This window comes from Triplophysa rosa, linkage group LG5, assembly GCF_024868665.1.
Source record: "Triplophysa rosa linkage group LG5, Trosa_1v2, whole genome shotgun sequence".
Taxonomy (NCBI): Eukaryota; Metazoa; Chordata; class Actinopteri; order Cypriniformes; family Nemacheilidae; genus Triplophysa; species Triplophysa rosa.
In genome coordinates this window covers 29,507,310-29,520,877 of record NC_079894.1, presented here as the reverse complement: position 1 = coordinate 29,520,877, position 13,568 = coordinate 29,507,310, and the positions used below count along the sequence as shown (strand labels likewise).

General features: G+C 39.9%; 1 protein-coding gene across 3 annotated transcripts in view; it reads left to right on the top strand.

Annotated features, from left to right (window-relative positions):
• Positions 1–13,568, top strand: part of cacna1eb (calcium channel, voltage-dependent, R type, alpha 1E subunit b) — a 225,248-nt gene that overhangs the window by 189,307 nt on the left and 22,373 nt on the right. For all 3 annotated transcript variants that reach the window (XM_057334281.1, XM_057334282.1, XM_057334280.1), the window contains 2 exons: positions 2,545–2,641; positions 3,262–3,367. In XM_057334281.1, the coding sequence (XP_057190264.1) occupies positions 2,545–2,641; positions 3,262–3,367 (203 nt within the window). The remainder of the gene's footprint in view (positions 1–2,544; positions 2,642–3,261; positions 3,368–13,568) is intronic.

Below are 13,568 nucleotides of genomic sequence, written 5' to 3'. Positions count from 1 at the left end.
ATGGTGGACATTTCAAGTGACAGAGTAGTAACTGTAACTCAAAGACTGAAAAGAATCACTTAAAAATCACCTGTCCTTGTCCTCTTTGACCTATGTATTGCCTTTGTCACAACAAACCATTAGATTCTCTTATCAGCCCTTTATGAACTGAGCATCACTCTTCGGTAACACTTTAGAATACTGTTCCATACTTAATAGGTAGTTCTGCAGGAACTAATAACTGATAAGGAAGAGTGATTAACTGATCAGTAGGTAATAGCATACCCAAGTTTAGGGTAAGTAACCATGAGCTACTTATTACTTATTTAATATTCATTATTAACTACTAAATGCTGGATGCCTCTAAGTTCTAAAACAGAAAAACTGAATATTCCAGAATCAGTTCCTCAAAATAAATGTCTTAAAATAATTTAAAACGGTTCGGGGGGCAACATGAAAATATCATTTTTTTATTATTATTTCTCTCTAGTCCTTTTAAAGTTGAGAATTCATGAAGTCCTTTCACTTGAAAATTATTGAATTCCATATTGCTGTTGTTACGTGTTCCTTGTCCTGTGAACTGTTAGTTTGTATTTGATTTCCTGTTTGCTGTGCCTTTTGAGTAGTGTTTCGTAGTTCTTTTGTTCATTGGTTCCTTTGCCCAGGTGTATCGTGTCAGCTTGTTATGCTGCGTTCAAGACACCTCGGAAGTTTGGATTTACTTACATTAAAAGTATTTAGTAACATTAAAACATTACAAGTATCTGTTAACATTAAAAGAGCACCGTTCCATAAATTATTTCCAGGTTAAAGTGGGAATTATCTAATTTTCGAGAGGATGTGAAGGCAGCATTAACCCTCACTATTACGCGGCACTCTGGAATACTTGATTCTGATTGGCCAGTTACTACATTCCAAGGTGTGATATTCCCAGATAACAACCGCTCACAACTAATAACACATGGTAACCTGGATGCTGCAAACATTTTGACAGGCACAGTTTAATTTTACACAAAAAATAAATATGTCCTTTAATAACACCTATGACAATATACACTGACCAAAATTATAAACACTTTTGTTTTTGCCCCCATTTTTCATGAGCTGAACTCAAAGACGTTTTCTATGTACACAAAAGGCCTATTTCTCTCAAATATTGTTCACAAATCTGTCTAAATCTGTGTTAGTGAGCACTTCTCCTTTGCCATGATAATCCATCCACCTCACAGGTGTGGCATATCAAGATGCTGATTAGACAGCATGATTATTGCACAGGTGTGCCTTAGGCTGGCCACAATAAAAGGCCACTCTAAAATGTGCAGTTTTATCACACAGCACAATGCCACAGATGTCGCAAGTTTTGAGGGAGCGTGCAATTGGCATGCTGACTGCAGGAATGTCCACCAGAGCTGTTGCCCGTGAATTGAATGTTCATTTCTCTACCATAAGCCGTCTCCAAAGGCGTTTCAGAGAATTTGGCAGTACATCCAACCGGCCTCACAATCTCACAACCGGCCGCAGACCACGTGTAACCACACCAGCCCAGGACCTCCACATCCAGCATCTTCACCTCCAAGATCGTCTGAGATTTTATTGATGGCATTATGAATGCACAGAGATACCGTGACGAGCTCCTGAGGCCCATTGTTGTGCCATTCATCCACAACCATCACCTCATGTTGCAGCATGATAATGGACGGCCCCATGTTGCAAGGATCTGTACACAATTCCTGGAAGCTGAAAACATCCCAGTTCTTGCATGGCCAGCATACTCACCGGACATGTCACCCATTGAGCATGTTTGGGATGCTCTGGATCGGCGTAAACGACAACGTGTTCCAGTTCCTGCCAATATCCAGCAACTTCGCACAGCCATTGAAGAGGAGTGGACCAACATTCCACAGGCCACAATCAACAACCTGATCAACTCTATGCGAAGGAGATGTGTTGTACTGCGTGAGGCAAATGGTGGTTACACCAGATATTTTTTTTTTTTTGTTCCCCCCAATACAGTAAAACTGCACATTTTAGAGTGGCCTTTTATTGTGGCCAGCCTAAGGCACACCTGTGCAATAATCATGCTGTCTAATCATCATCTTGATATGCCACACCTGTAAAACACCTGTTTATAATTGTGGTCAGTGTATTTACAAATGATTCAACCAAATGGCCTGTTCCTGGCATCTGAACGTCATGTTTTACCTTAAAGTAAACAGGTTTTCCTCGCAGAAGGTCTGCATTTGTTAACACATTCCAGTGTTCTACACTTCATATTTTAAGTTGAATGAGTGCATCATCCAGGTACTCAAAGTGCACTTCTTTTTGGGGAATTTTTAATGTGAACGCACAACTCACACAATTTATACTACAAAATTGTGTAGAATTATGCATACGTGCACAATTTGGGATGCACCATAGTGTTTCTCTGTCCTGTTGATTGTGTTTCTTGTTAGTTTGTATTTTTTTGTTTTCTCATTCCTGCCCATGTTCTTTTGCTTTTCGGATTTTATTAATAATAAAATTTGCCTGGTTACCTCAATCGTGACAGATGTTTTTATCCTTCAGTGGCCGTATTCACTACACTGCTATGTATGAGATGCTAACTCACATGTCTCCACCTCTTGGACTGGGAAAGAAATGTCCTGCCAAAATTGCTTACAAGGTAGGAAAAGGTTTATCTGTTTTGTATTGTAATTGTTCATTGGATTGTAATTCTATCCTTATCAACATATTTATATTTGATTTATCATTAAGTATTACAAGTCAGGTTTGTTTCTGTAGTGCTTTTTTACGGTTTACTTTGCATTGTTTCAAAGCAGCTGTAAAAAACATGCTGTTAAGCAAACAACTAGGGCTGTCAAACGATCAATCACGATTAATCGCATCCAGAATAAAAGTTTGTGTTTACATAACCTATGTCTATGCACTGTGCATATTAATTTTGTATTTATAAATACAAACATATACACAAGTATACATATTTAGGAAATATTTACATGTATTTATTTATATTTACCAATAATTTGAAATTATATATAAATGTTTATTAATATTTAGATTTTTCTTAAATATATGCATGGATGTGTATGTGTTAATATATACAACATTATTATGCACAGTACACAGATATATATTATGTAAACACAAACTTTTATTCTGGATGCGATTAATCTTTTGACAGCCCTACAAACAACGTTTTATTTTCCATCATTATTGTGTCATTGAAAAGCCTGGCCACTTTGATAATGAATAGTTGCTTTCGTGTTGTTCTTACATTTGCAGAGACTGGTGTTGATGAATATGCCAGTGGATGAGGACATGACAGTTCACTTTACATCTACACTCATGTCTTTAATCCGAACAGCACTGGAGGTCAAAATTGCTAGAGGTTAGATCTGTGCTTCATCACATAAAAGCTAAAATTCTGTCATTTACTTATCATCATGTCCTCAAAAACTTGTATGAGTTTGTTTTTCATTCTTAAAGATGTTTCGAAAGCATGCATTGGCAGATCTTTTGCCTATAACAAAAAAAAGTTGTTTAAGCTCAAAATGAGGCGGTATACAAACACGCACGTGTAGGCCTAGCATACATTTAAAGGGCTTAACCAAACACTTTACATATTAAAACATAAAAATTAGTTGTTATATAAGAGTTATATAAAACATTACTTTTATTCAACCAATCTGAAATGTTTTAAATCAAATTAGGGTGTCCTTGACTAAAGATTTACGTAGTCTAATCAGAATTGTCACGTCTTGCCTATAGTTGACTGATAGTCAAATATCGCACGTGCGCGTGTGTGTTTGTGCGTGTGTGCATGTGGTTACGACACCAGGCGGTTAACAAGGGTACAGCGCAATGTGCAGCGCAACATTGATGCACCAAAAAACAATCAAACATTTATTTACAGAATTAGTTTAGAACAGAATATACCTTTATAATAAATAAAAATATGAAATAAGCCGGATTCGACTCGCAATGTGCCAAAAAATATGTGTTTAGGTAAAATGTCCGAAATGCAGGGGAACATATATTCAAAACACAAGCCACAAATAGTCAAATTAATGGACATTTTCCTTAAACCTCACGTAACAATGCTGTGCCATACAATACTAGACCAGATCTTGGCTTAAAACTATTTTTAAAACTACTTGATAATAGTGAATTATTTTTTACAAACGGGAAAACAGCACATTCATTACCAATGAACTACCATTGAGTTACCACTTGTAAAGGAGGAATGCAATAAAGCATCTTACCATTTAAACAGTCAAGGCCCTTTGTCCTGCGCACTCTTTCTCCGTCCTTTTTTCTTTCTTTCTCGCTTGCTTTCATTGCAGAGAATGACAAGTCTGATAACTAATATTTTTAGCGGTGAAGTGCATGCCCATCTAACCATTCAAAATCTAAATCTAAAAAAAAAAAAAAAATCTGCTACGCCACTGCTCATCTAACCAAAATGACATGATCCCCATTGAATAACACCTCTGCCAAGATTCCACTGTGAGATTGGTAGTCGAATCAGGCTCCTCCTGTCGAAGCATCGAATCTTCAACTATTCGGGGCCACCCCTAAATCATATAAAGCTTTTTTCCTTTTCAATCCTGGTTTCAGGATTTGTGCACTTGAAGAGGCCAAACGAGCTAGTTTTGGCACCCAGCAGACAGACCTTGCCTTCTTGAGTTTGTTCAGTCCGTTGACATCCCCCACTTTTACACCAGTGCCCCAGCACACCTCAGTGTAGAAGAGGGAACTGGCTACCACATACTGGTAGAATGTAGAGCATTTTTTTGCACACATTGAAGGACTTCGGTCTCCGCAAAAAGTAGACTTTGGCTCTTTCTGTTAATTGGCTCTTTTTGTTAATTGCCTCCCATGTTATTTGACCAGTTGAGTATATCGTCAATGTGGACCCCCCATGTATTTGTTAGAGTCCACGATCTCCTCATCGCAATCGCTAATACAGACAGGGATGGGTTGTGTTGTTTTTCTCTTGAATTCAATTACCCTTTCTTTAGTTATTGATACATTTAGGCAGCAATTATACTTCTGCGTTTTCCTTTAAAAATGCATAATTCTTGCTACGGTTACGCCTGGCGTTTACACTACTCCCGAGTTTTTGACCCCCGAAAATGGAGACTTTTGGAAACGCTGCAGAGCCTGATTTAGTTTGAAAACTCCGGGGTTGCATTTCTGTGTAAACGGACAAAAAAGTAGACTTTAGAATACACAGGCGTGGTTGCCCACATTCGCTTACTGGTTTGGTCGTCTGTATCATTGCGTTTGCTTCCCTGATTTGTTAAGCCTCTGTCATATGAGCCATCACGCTACCTGAAGGCGACAATGACCAGCCTCGCAACAACCGTGTAAACAACAGGCTTGTTTAACTTGAAGCTGCGCTGCGTACACGGATCGACATGGTGACATTACAGCAACGCGCGAGAGAATCCAGAGCCGTATGCTTTTAATTAGCTCACTCAGTACTGCGATGTCATCAGTCTGCGTGGCACAGAATGCAATCAAACAAGTTTAATTACATGGATTACCTTATCTAACGTTATCCACACGAAAACGTCCTTGCTTTTCCTCGCCACCATGTTCATTTTGTACTGGTCGGTCTGTGACTAGTAACCAACTGTCATCAACAACCAAATTATGTACTGTATGCCCATACAACTGTTTACATTTATGTGCAAGTATTTGTCTTCGCTCTTCAGTTTTCAAATGTTTAGTTTTGCAAGGAATACAGTATATTAATATTATCACCCTGGGGTGAGAGTTGTTTTAAAAGAGTAGAGCTTTTTGTCGAATGCCTTAAAATTCTTATTGATTATTTGATTACTTTATTTACGAACCCCACTTTTAAAATACTCGTTGGGGGTGAGCAACTTTAAAAGGACATGCGAGAGAGAAGAGCCAGTTAACTTTTTACTAGGGCTTCACAGCTCACGTATCACATTAATCAACCGCATTAAAGAAATACAATAGGAAATTAAATGCACTATTCAAGAAGTAAAAGTAATCGAAGAAAAAAATAACAAATTCAGATCAATATAACATCAATTGAGATCAACACAAAAGCAATGCCATCGGTCTCTCATCAGCTGTAGCTGGGCAAAAAGACACAGACCGGCAGAGCATCTCAACAAGTCTGGGTCATGGAAGAAAGCTTACAGTGACCATTACGGTCACACAGCTAAACAGCAGGCAGTAGCAGTACGAGATCAGAGAAAACTCTGCGTCCATGCTCTTCCCTTTTATTTCACCTGAAGCGGCATAAATGAACAAGCAGCAGGAGCACAGGGGTGGAACCCAACCTCAAGAGGAGAGAGAAAACCACATCAATACCAACAAAAATAATTACAAAACACAAGGCACCACTTAGGCCGTAACATCGTGGTGACAGATTCCTTCCTTATCCTTAATACTATAGATGACCTGTGCAGTGGATCAACAACATAGTAAATCTGCCAGGTATTTATTAGGTTTACTGGCAATGTTCTAGATATGTGTGGTAATAATGCTTGTGTGTCAACACTTGTCCTCAACCTTGATCAGAAGGTTTTAGTATGATTCAAGAATGAAAAGACCGCTATAGCCCAGTATCTAATTAATTCCAGTAAATCCACATGCAATTTTGTCATTTATAGCAATGATTCTCAGTAAATGTACATTCTTTGTATGTGTGTGGTTTCTGTAATACTACAAATAATTGCAATAAATAATAAACATGAAACTTATTACATTCACGACTAATATACTGAAATACACATGCATACCAATGCAACTAACAAAGGACTGAAACATAAGTAAGTTGAGGTGAATTAATCCAGCAAAACATTAAATACTTCTAACAACAGAATCAGAATCAGAAGAGCTTCACTGCCAAGTGTGCTTGCACACACAAGGAATTTTCTTTGGTGTTGGAAGTTTCTAGTACAGACATTCAACACAAAGACAATACAAATATAATAAGATTTACAGTCTAAAAGATTCTAAAATATGCATATATAAAATGAAAGACTATTGTACAGAAAATGGGGGATAATAACATATAAGAGACTGTATCGGTCCTGTCTGCCCCCTTGTGTTCCCCTGCCAGCTTTCCCCATGTTTTCACCCCATGGACTCATATTCACTGAACCTTTAACAGTCACGGACTACACTCCCCATAATCCTTTGCACCAGTTCGTCTCCATCTTTGATTACACCCGCACCTGAGACTCATGATTGCACCCACACCTGATCTTCATTCCCTGGACTCTTTATATTCCTTGTGTTTTGTTCTGTACAGTGTCAGGTCTAGTTGTACTATGTTTGTTGTAGCGCAGACTACTTTGTATTCCGTGGAGGTTACATGTTGTTTCTTGGATCGTTTACCTGTGGATGTTACCTGTTGTCTCTTGGATTTACTCACCTGTCTTTTGGTCACCTATTCCCTGCAATAAACTTCCACCAGTTCCCTGTGTGGCATCGTCTGCTCATGTGAAAGTAATGAGTCCGGGCAATGGTTTATGGGTAATATATGATATGACAGTCCAAGTGATGAGGGGAGTGCCCTTTAGTGGATTTGAGAGGGCACTCCAGCTGGTGACTGTGACAGAGACATTGTACAGTGTAGTATATTGTAGAAACACAATAACCCATGTATATAAGTCAAATTAAACCTAAATAACACGTGGCTATTTAAAGGTGAATGTACTAATCTAACAACAAAATATTTTGATGGGCAGAGAAACAAGACAGGCACAGAACTTCGATATAAGGCCCCGGAGGGTGATTTATTACAAGGCTTTGCCAAGTGAACCGTGAGAGAATTGTGAGGAATTAGCTCTGTCCGTTCAGGTGGTGAGTCTTTGTCGTGAATCCTCCAGGGGTGTGAGTAGAAGTGCTCTTGGAGAGTGGTGAAGAGTTAGGCAAATGTCAAAGTGCTTTACATAAAGTGATTGACAAAAAGAAATAAGACAAATCATTTGCATTTTAAAGATACAAGATCACAAATACAACTTTAGATTTTAAGAAACAATGAAACCGCAATAAAATTGATTAAAAATGTGAGTGTATATATGAAAAAGAAATTAGAAATAGAAATGCAGTTGATGTATACCAGTACAGTGCTCAGGTTGTAAATGCACAGCTAAACAATTTATCTGGATTTAAAAGTAGCTACTGTTGACTAGCAACGGTGAACGTCTGATGTCTTCTGGAAGCAGATTCCAGCTACGGGTGGCGTAATGGCTAAACGCTGACTCGCCTTGTTTTGAGTAAAACCTTGTTATCTCTAACTGACTTGCTCCTAATAATCTGAGAAGTCTGTTTGGTTTATATTCAATAAGCATATCTGAAATGTATTTAGGTCCTAGACCATTGAGCTATAAGGACCTGAGGATTGGAGTGATATGCTCAGATTGTTTGGTTCTGGTCAGAGTCCTGGCAGCAGCGTTCTGTATAAGCTTCAGCTGTCTGGTGGTCTTTTTGGGAAGACCTGTAAGGAGTCCATTACAGTAATCCACCCTGCTGGTGATGAAAGCATGAACTAGTTTCTCTAAATCTTGCTTTGAGACAAAACATCTGATTCTGGCTATGTTTCTGAGATGGTAGTACGATGATTTGCTTATTGCTTTGACATGACTGCTGAAACTAAGGTCAGACTCTAAAATGACACCAAGATGTTTTACCTTACTTTGTGTCTTTAGACCTCTTAAGTCAAGGTATGTGTTTACCTTGTTAGTTTCATCCTTGTTACCAAATACAATGACTTCAGTTTTGTTTTTATTTAACGGAAGGAAGTTTTACACATCCAGCTGTTAATTTCATCAATGCACTGGCAAAGAGAGTCAATAGGCCTGTCGTCATTGGGTGAGAGGGCTAGGTAGATCTGAGTGTCATCTGCATAGCTGTGGTAGGCAATTTGGTACTTTTTCATTATTTGGCCAAGTCGGAGCATATACAAATTGAAGAGGAGCGGAGCAAGAATTTAGCCCTGTGGAACACCACAAGTCATGGGTGTCCATCAGATTCATGGTTGCCTATGTTCACATAGTAACCTCTCCCTTTAAGGTATGACCCGAACCATTTAAGTACCAACCCAGAAAGCCCTACCCAGTTTTTCAGCCTACCGTGTCAAAGGCACCACTGAGATCTAGTAATACCAGAACTGATATTTTGCCTGAATCAGAATTCAATCGAATATCATTTATTATCTTTATGAGCACTTTCTCTGTGCTGTGATGCTGACGGAAACCAGACTGATAATTGTCCAGGTAGCCATTTGAGTTCAAGAATTTGGTCAGCTGATTGAAGACAACCTTTTCAATGATCTTGCCTATAAAGGGAAGATTTGATATTGGTCTGTAGTTAGACAGTAAGGTTTTGTCTAGATTGCTCTTTTTTAGTAGAGGTTTGACAACTGCAGCTTTTAGGGACTCTGGGAAAGTTCCTGAGAGCAGTGAGGTATTTACTATTTTTAGGAGATTTGCTTCTAAACAGTTAAACACTCTTTTGAAAAAGGATGTGGGAAGTGTGTCAAGGCTGCATGTTGAGGCTTTAAGATGCTGTACCGTTTCCTCCAAGGTTTAGTGATCAATTGTCTGAAATTCAGACAGAGTTACTAATTTCTGATGTACTGAAGTCAGACTGACCCGACTGCCGCATGGAGCTTTGCTGATTTCCATTCTGATATTATTGATCTCAAGCAAAAAATTTGCAAACTCATTGCATTTGTCATCAGACAGCATTTCCCTGGGAGCTTGACTCGGGGGATTTGTTAGTCTCTCTACAGTTGCAAAAAGAGTGCGAGTGTTATTTATGTTGCAGTTTATAATGTTAAAGAAAAAGTCTAGCTTTACCCAAGTCAACATTGAAGGCACGCAGACTGTCTTTATAGATGTTATAGTGAACTTCAAGCTTTGTTTTTCGCCACATACGCTTAGCTTTTCTGCATGTTCTTTTCATGCTTTGTACTGCTGGTGTGTTTCTCCAGGGTGCTTTACGCCTGCCAGTTATCGCCTCGACCTTTACTGGAGCAGTGGCATCAATAGCATTTTTAACTTTTGCATTAAAGCTATCGAGGAGAACATCCATAGAGTCTGCAGATATACTTGATGACAAAAACATAGCATTCATAAATAGCTCACTGGTGTTCTCATTTATGAATCTCTTTTTTTACGGAGACGGGTCTATCTTCAGTGGCAGGACTGATTGATATATCAAAGAAAATACAGAAATGATCAGACAGGACCACATCTCTAATAATAGTGGATGAAATGTTTAGGCCTTTGCTAATGAGCAGATCCAGAGTGTGTCCATGATTGTGTGTGGGACCGTGCACATGCTGGATCAGATCAAAAGTGTTGAAAACATTTAAGAGTTCATTTGCAGTGTTGTCTTCTGTCTTGTCTACATGAATATTAAAATCTCCAGCAATAACAAAGCAGTCAGATTCTGAGGAAATAGCTGATAGCTGTTCTGAAAAGTCATCAGCATAGACTGGGGAGTATTTGGGAGGTCTGTAAATAATTGTAAACCGAGTGTGTGGTGCACCTTTTAAAGCAATACTCAAGTATTCACAGGACAGGTAGTCACAGAGTAACACTTGCTTGCATTGAAAGAGATCTTTAAATAGAGCAGCTATTCCTCCACCTCTCCTAATAGCTCTGCAGACATTTATCAAAGTAAAGTTTGGGGGGACAGATTCATTGGGGATTGTAGCACTACAGCTATCATCTAACCAAGTTTCATTTAGAAACATGAAATCCAGTTTGTTACTGGTGATGAGGTCATTGACCAAAAAGGATTTGTTTTTTAGTGAATGGATGTTAAAAAGTGCTAATTTCATAATAACAGTTTTTTTTGTTTTTTACCCCTGTCATTCTCAGAGTGATGTCTAATAGGCAGTAGATTAGATAGGCCCTTTCCAGTCGTATGGCAAACCTTAGTTTTTTGCTTACTTATCAGGACAGATATAGGGAAAACTAAAGGAACACTGGGTTCCCACTTGTTCTGTAAATATTTGAGATTGTTGCTGTTATCATAGTGGGGACCCAATTCATATCAGTTACCAGTGCTCTTTGCAGTCCTGTTTAGTCCACCTCCAGCAGAAGGGGGTTTGTGTGATCCCTGGCGTTGTGGCAGAGGCCGGAGAGCTCTTTCAGAGGGAACGAGTTGGCTAGGTTGACCTAGAGGCTTTGGTGGTTGTGGGGCCCGTCGTTTTTTTAGTTGAAACTTGTGGACTCGCGACAATAGAGTGGGAGAGTTTTGTTCCAGCAAACACTAGTTCCTCCATTTTCTCTGAGAAGCTCAAAAGAGATGATGTAGGAGAGAGGGAGAGAGTGTGTAGTGAGAGGGGCTGTGAGTCTGGTGTTTCTGAAGGCTGAAGTATGTTGTTTTGGCTCTCCCGGTTGTTATCCACAGAAACGTCCTTGGGCGTTGAGTCTTCATCATCGTCCAACTTATGTGATGTCACTGGGCAGGGTACAACCTGAGTGGTGTTATCCAAATGTCCATCCGACTGCTGAGGTGGGTCACTGAGGCCAGGTGTATGTGTGCCATTCAGGAGTGGGCTGGCACACTCTGCTGATGGGTGAAGGAGGGAGAAGAGGATATTGTCCTTTAGCACTCTTGAACCAAGTTTGTTTGGGTGGAGGCCATCTGTTGTAAAAAGTTGTCTTTGACTCCAAAAGAGATTGGTTGTCAATGAAGTTCAGACCTCTCATGTTGCAGGTTTTTTGCAGCCATGTATTCAGACTGACTAGCAGAGAGAACATATCTGTTCCCCGAGCTGGGAGAGGTCCACTGATGAATGACTGAACTTTCAGTTTTCCAAGAATTTCAAAGAGTTCATTAATATCCCTTTTTAGGAACTCTGACTGCTCTTCTCGAATATCATTTTTCCCCACATGTATGACAATCCGATTTACAGACTTATGTTGTGTCAGGATGTTGGACAGTTCCTTGCTTACATCAGCAATCATTGCTTGAGGGAAATAGTATGTAAGTACAGCCCTGCTACGAAGGTTTCTGATAATAGAGTCCCCCACTATCAGAGTATTGGGCTCGGCTGCTTTCTGAGCAGAGTGCCATTGCCTTTGTCTGCCAGCTGCAGTGTCCACTTTTGATTTTTGCCTGACCACATTTGGGGATTCTTCACCCATATTTATTAGTGCCTCAAATCTATTTTCAAGATGTACAGGGGGTAGAATACCAACATTGTCTAGTTGAGTCTTAGCCATATCTGGGATAGATGAAGCTAATGCAGCAATTTGTGAAACTCTTGACAGTCTAATATTACGAGCACCTTTAGGTCTTGTGCCCTGTTTCTGCCAACGGTTTGAGTCCTTAGTTTGCATCTGTACAGGTTTGTCTGAGCTCACTATAATCTGTTGAGAAGTACTGGGTTCACAGAACTCACCGGCTATATGCTGAGGAGGTCCACGGCGATGTTCGGTTGTGTGTTCCTGCAGGGACGGCAGTATCGAAAGTAACTTTGTTTCGAGAACTGCAATCTTTTGTAGAAGTTTGTGGCATTTTGAGCAGTAGGTGGTTGTTGATCCAAAAGAAGGCATTTTCACACCAGTTTGAGTGTGGGCAGCTGAGTTATCCTTAAGAATTTAAATTGTCGGCAGTAAGCTGGTAGACCACTATCCTAAAAAAAATCCTGGTTGCTGAGTATTCCAAAAGTTTTGAAGTATTTCCCAGAGTCTTTGGTTTTAGTGCCTAATTGTTTAGTCTGAGCACTGTACTGAACTGCTGGTGTTTAAATAAGATAAAGCATAAAAGCAGAAGCGCAAAGCACAGAGCGCTAGTAAATGCATCCGAAAAGTAGCAAAGCCGGAAGCAAAAAGTACCTGCTGATCGTTAGCCGCTGGTCTCTGTAAAGGGAGAAATAGCAACACATTAGTCATCAGCAACTAGCGGAGAACAAGCTCACCCTTCCTACTTCTTCTTCCGCTTATATGGGGTAAGCTTGATGGGGAGCAGGTGCCAACGATCGGCAGGTGCGGCGGCTTGATTGCGCCGTTTCCTTGGCAACGCTGATTTGCCATTGGCATGCTCGCCACAATATATACAAGTTGTGTACCACAAATCATTTGGTGTCTCTGGGAGTAAAATGAGTTTAGAAACAGGGCAACTATAGATGCAGTCTCCAATAGTGTCACGCCCTATTGCTGGCGCCTCGGTTCGCCACCTGAGGGCGCCATGCTACTCTGTGTTCTTCCTCAGATACAGCTTGATCAGATTTCCCATTCCCAGGTCCCTTCAAGTTGAGGTGTTCTCCCTCCCTCTGTTCACTCAATTTTTGTCTGATTCCTGGCTCAAGGGCAGAGAATGCAGCTTGAAGTTCTTGGTTCCCACCTTAAATTAGTGCTGAGCAATAAAGCGACGTAAATCCACGTGAAAGGAGTTGATACACATATTATGCAGAAGATCTAGGCGAATACAACTTGTGGTTAGACACTTAAAAATTATTCCCTAGCGTTTTTCATGTCTTCTGCCTACAGTAAATGGTCCGAAGCAATCAACTCCAGTTTACCAAAAAGCAGCCTGGTAGAGGCAAAACCGAACAGCTGGGAAATCAACCATTTTGG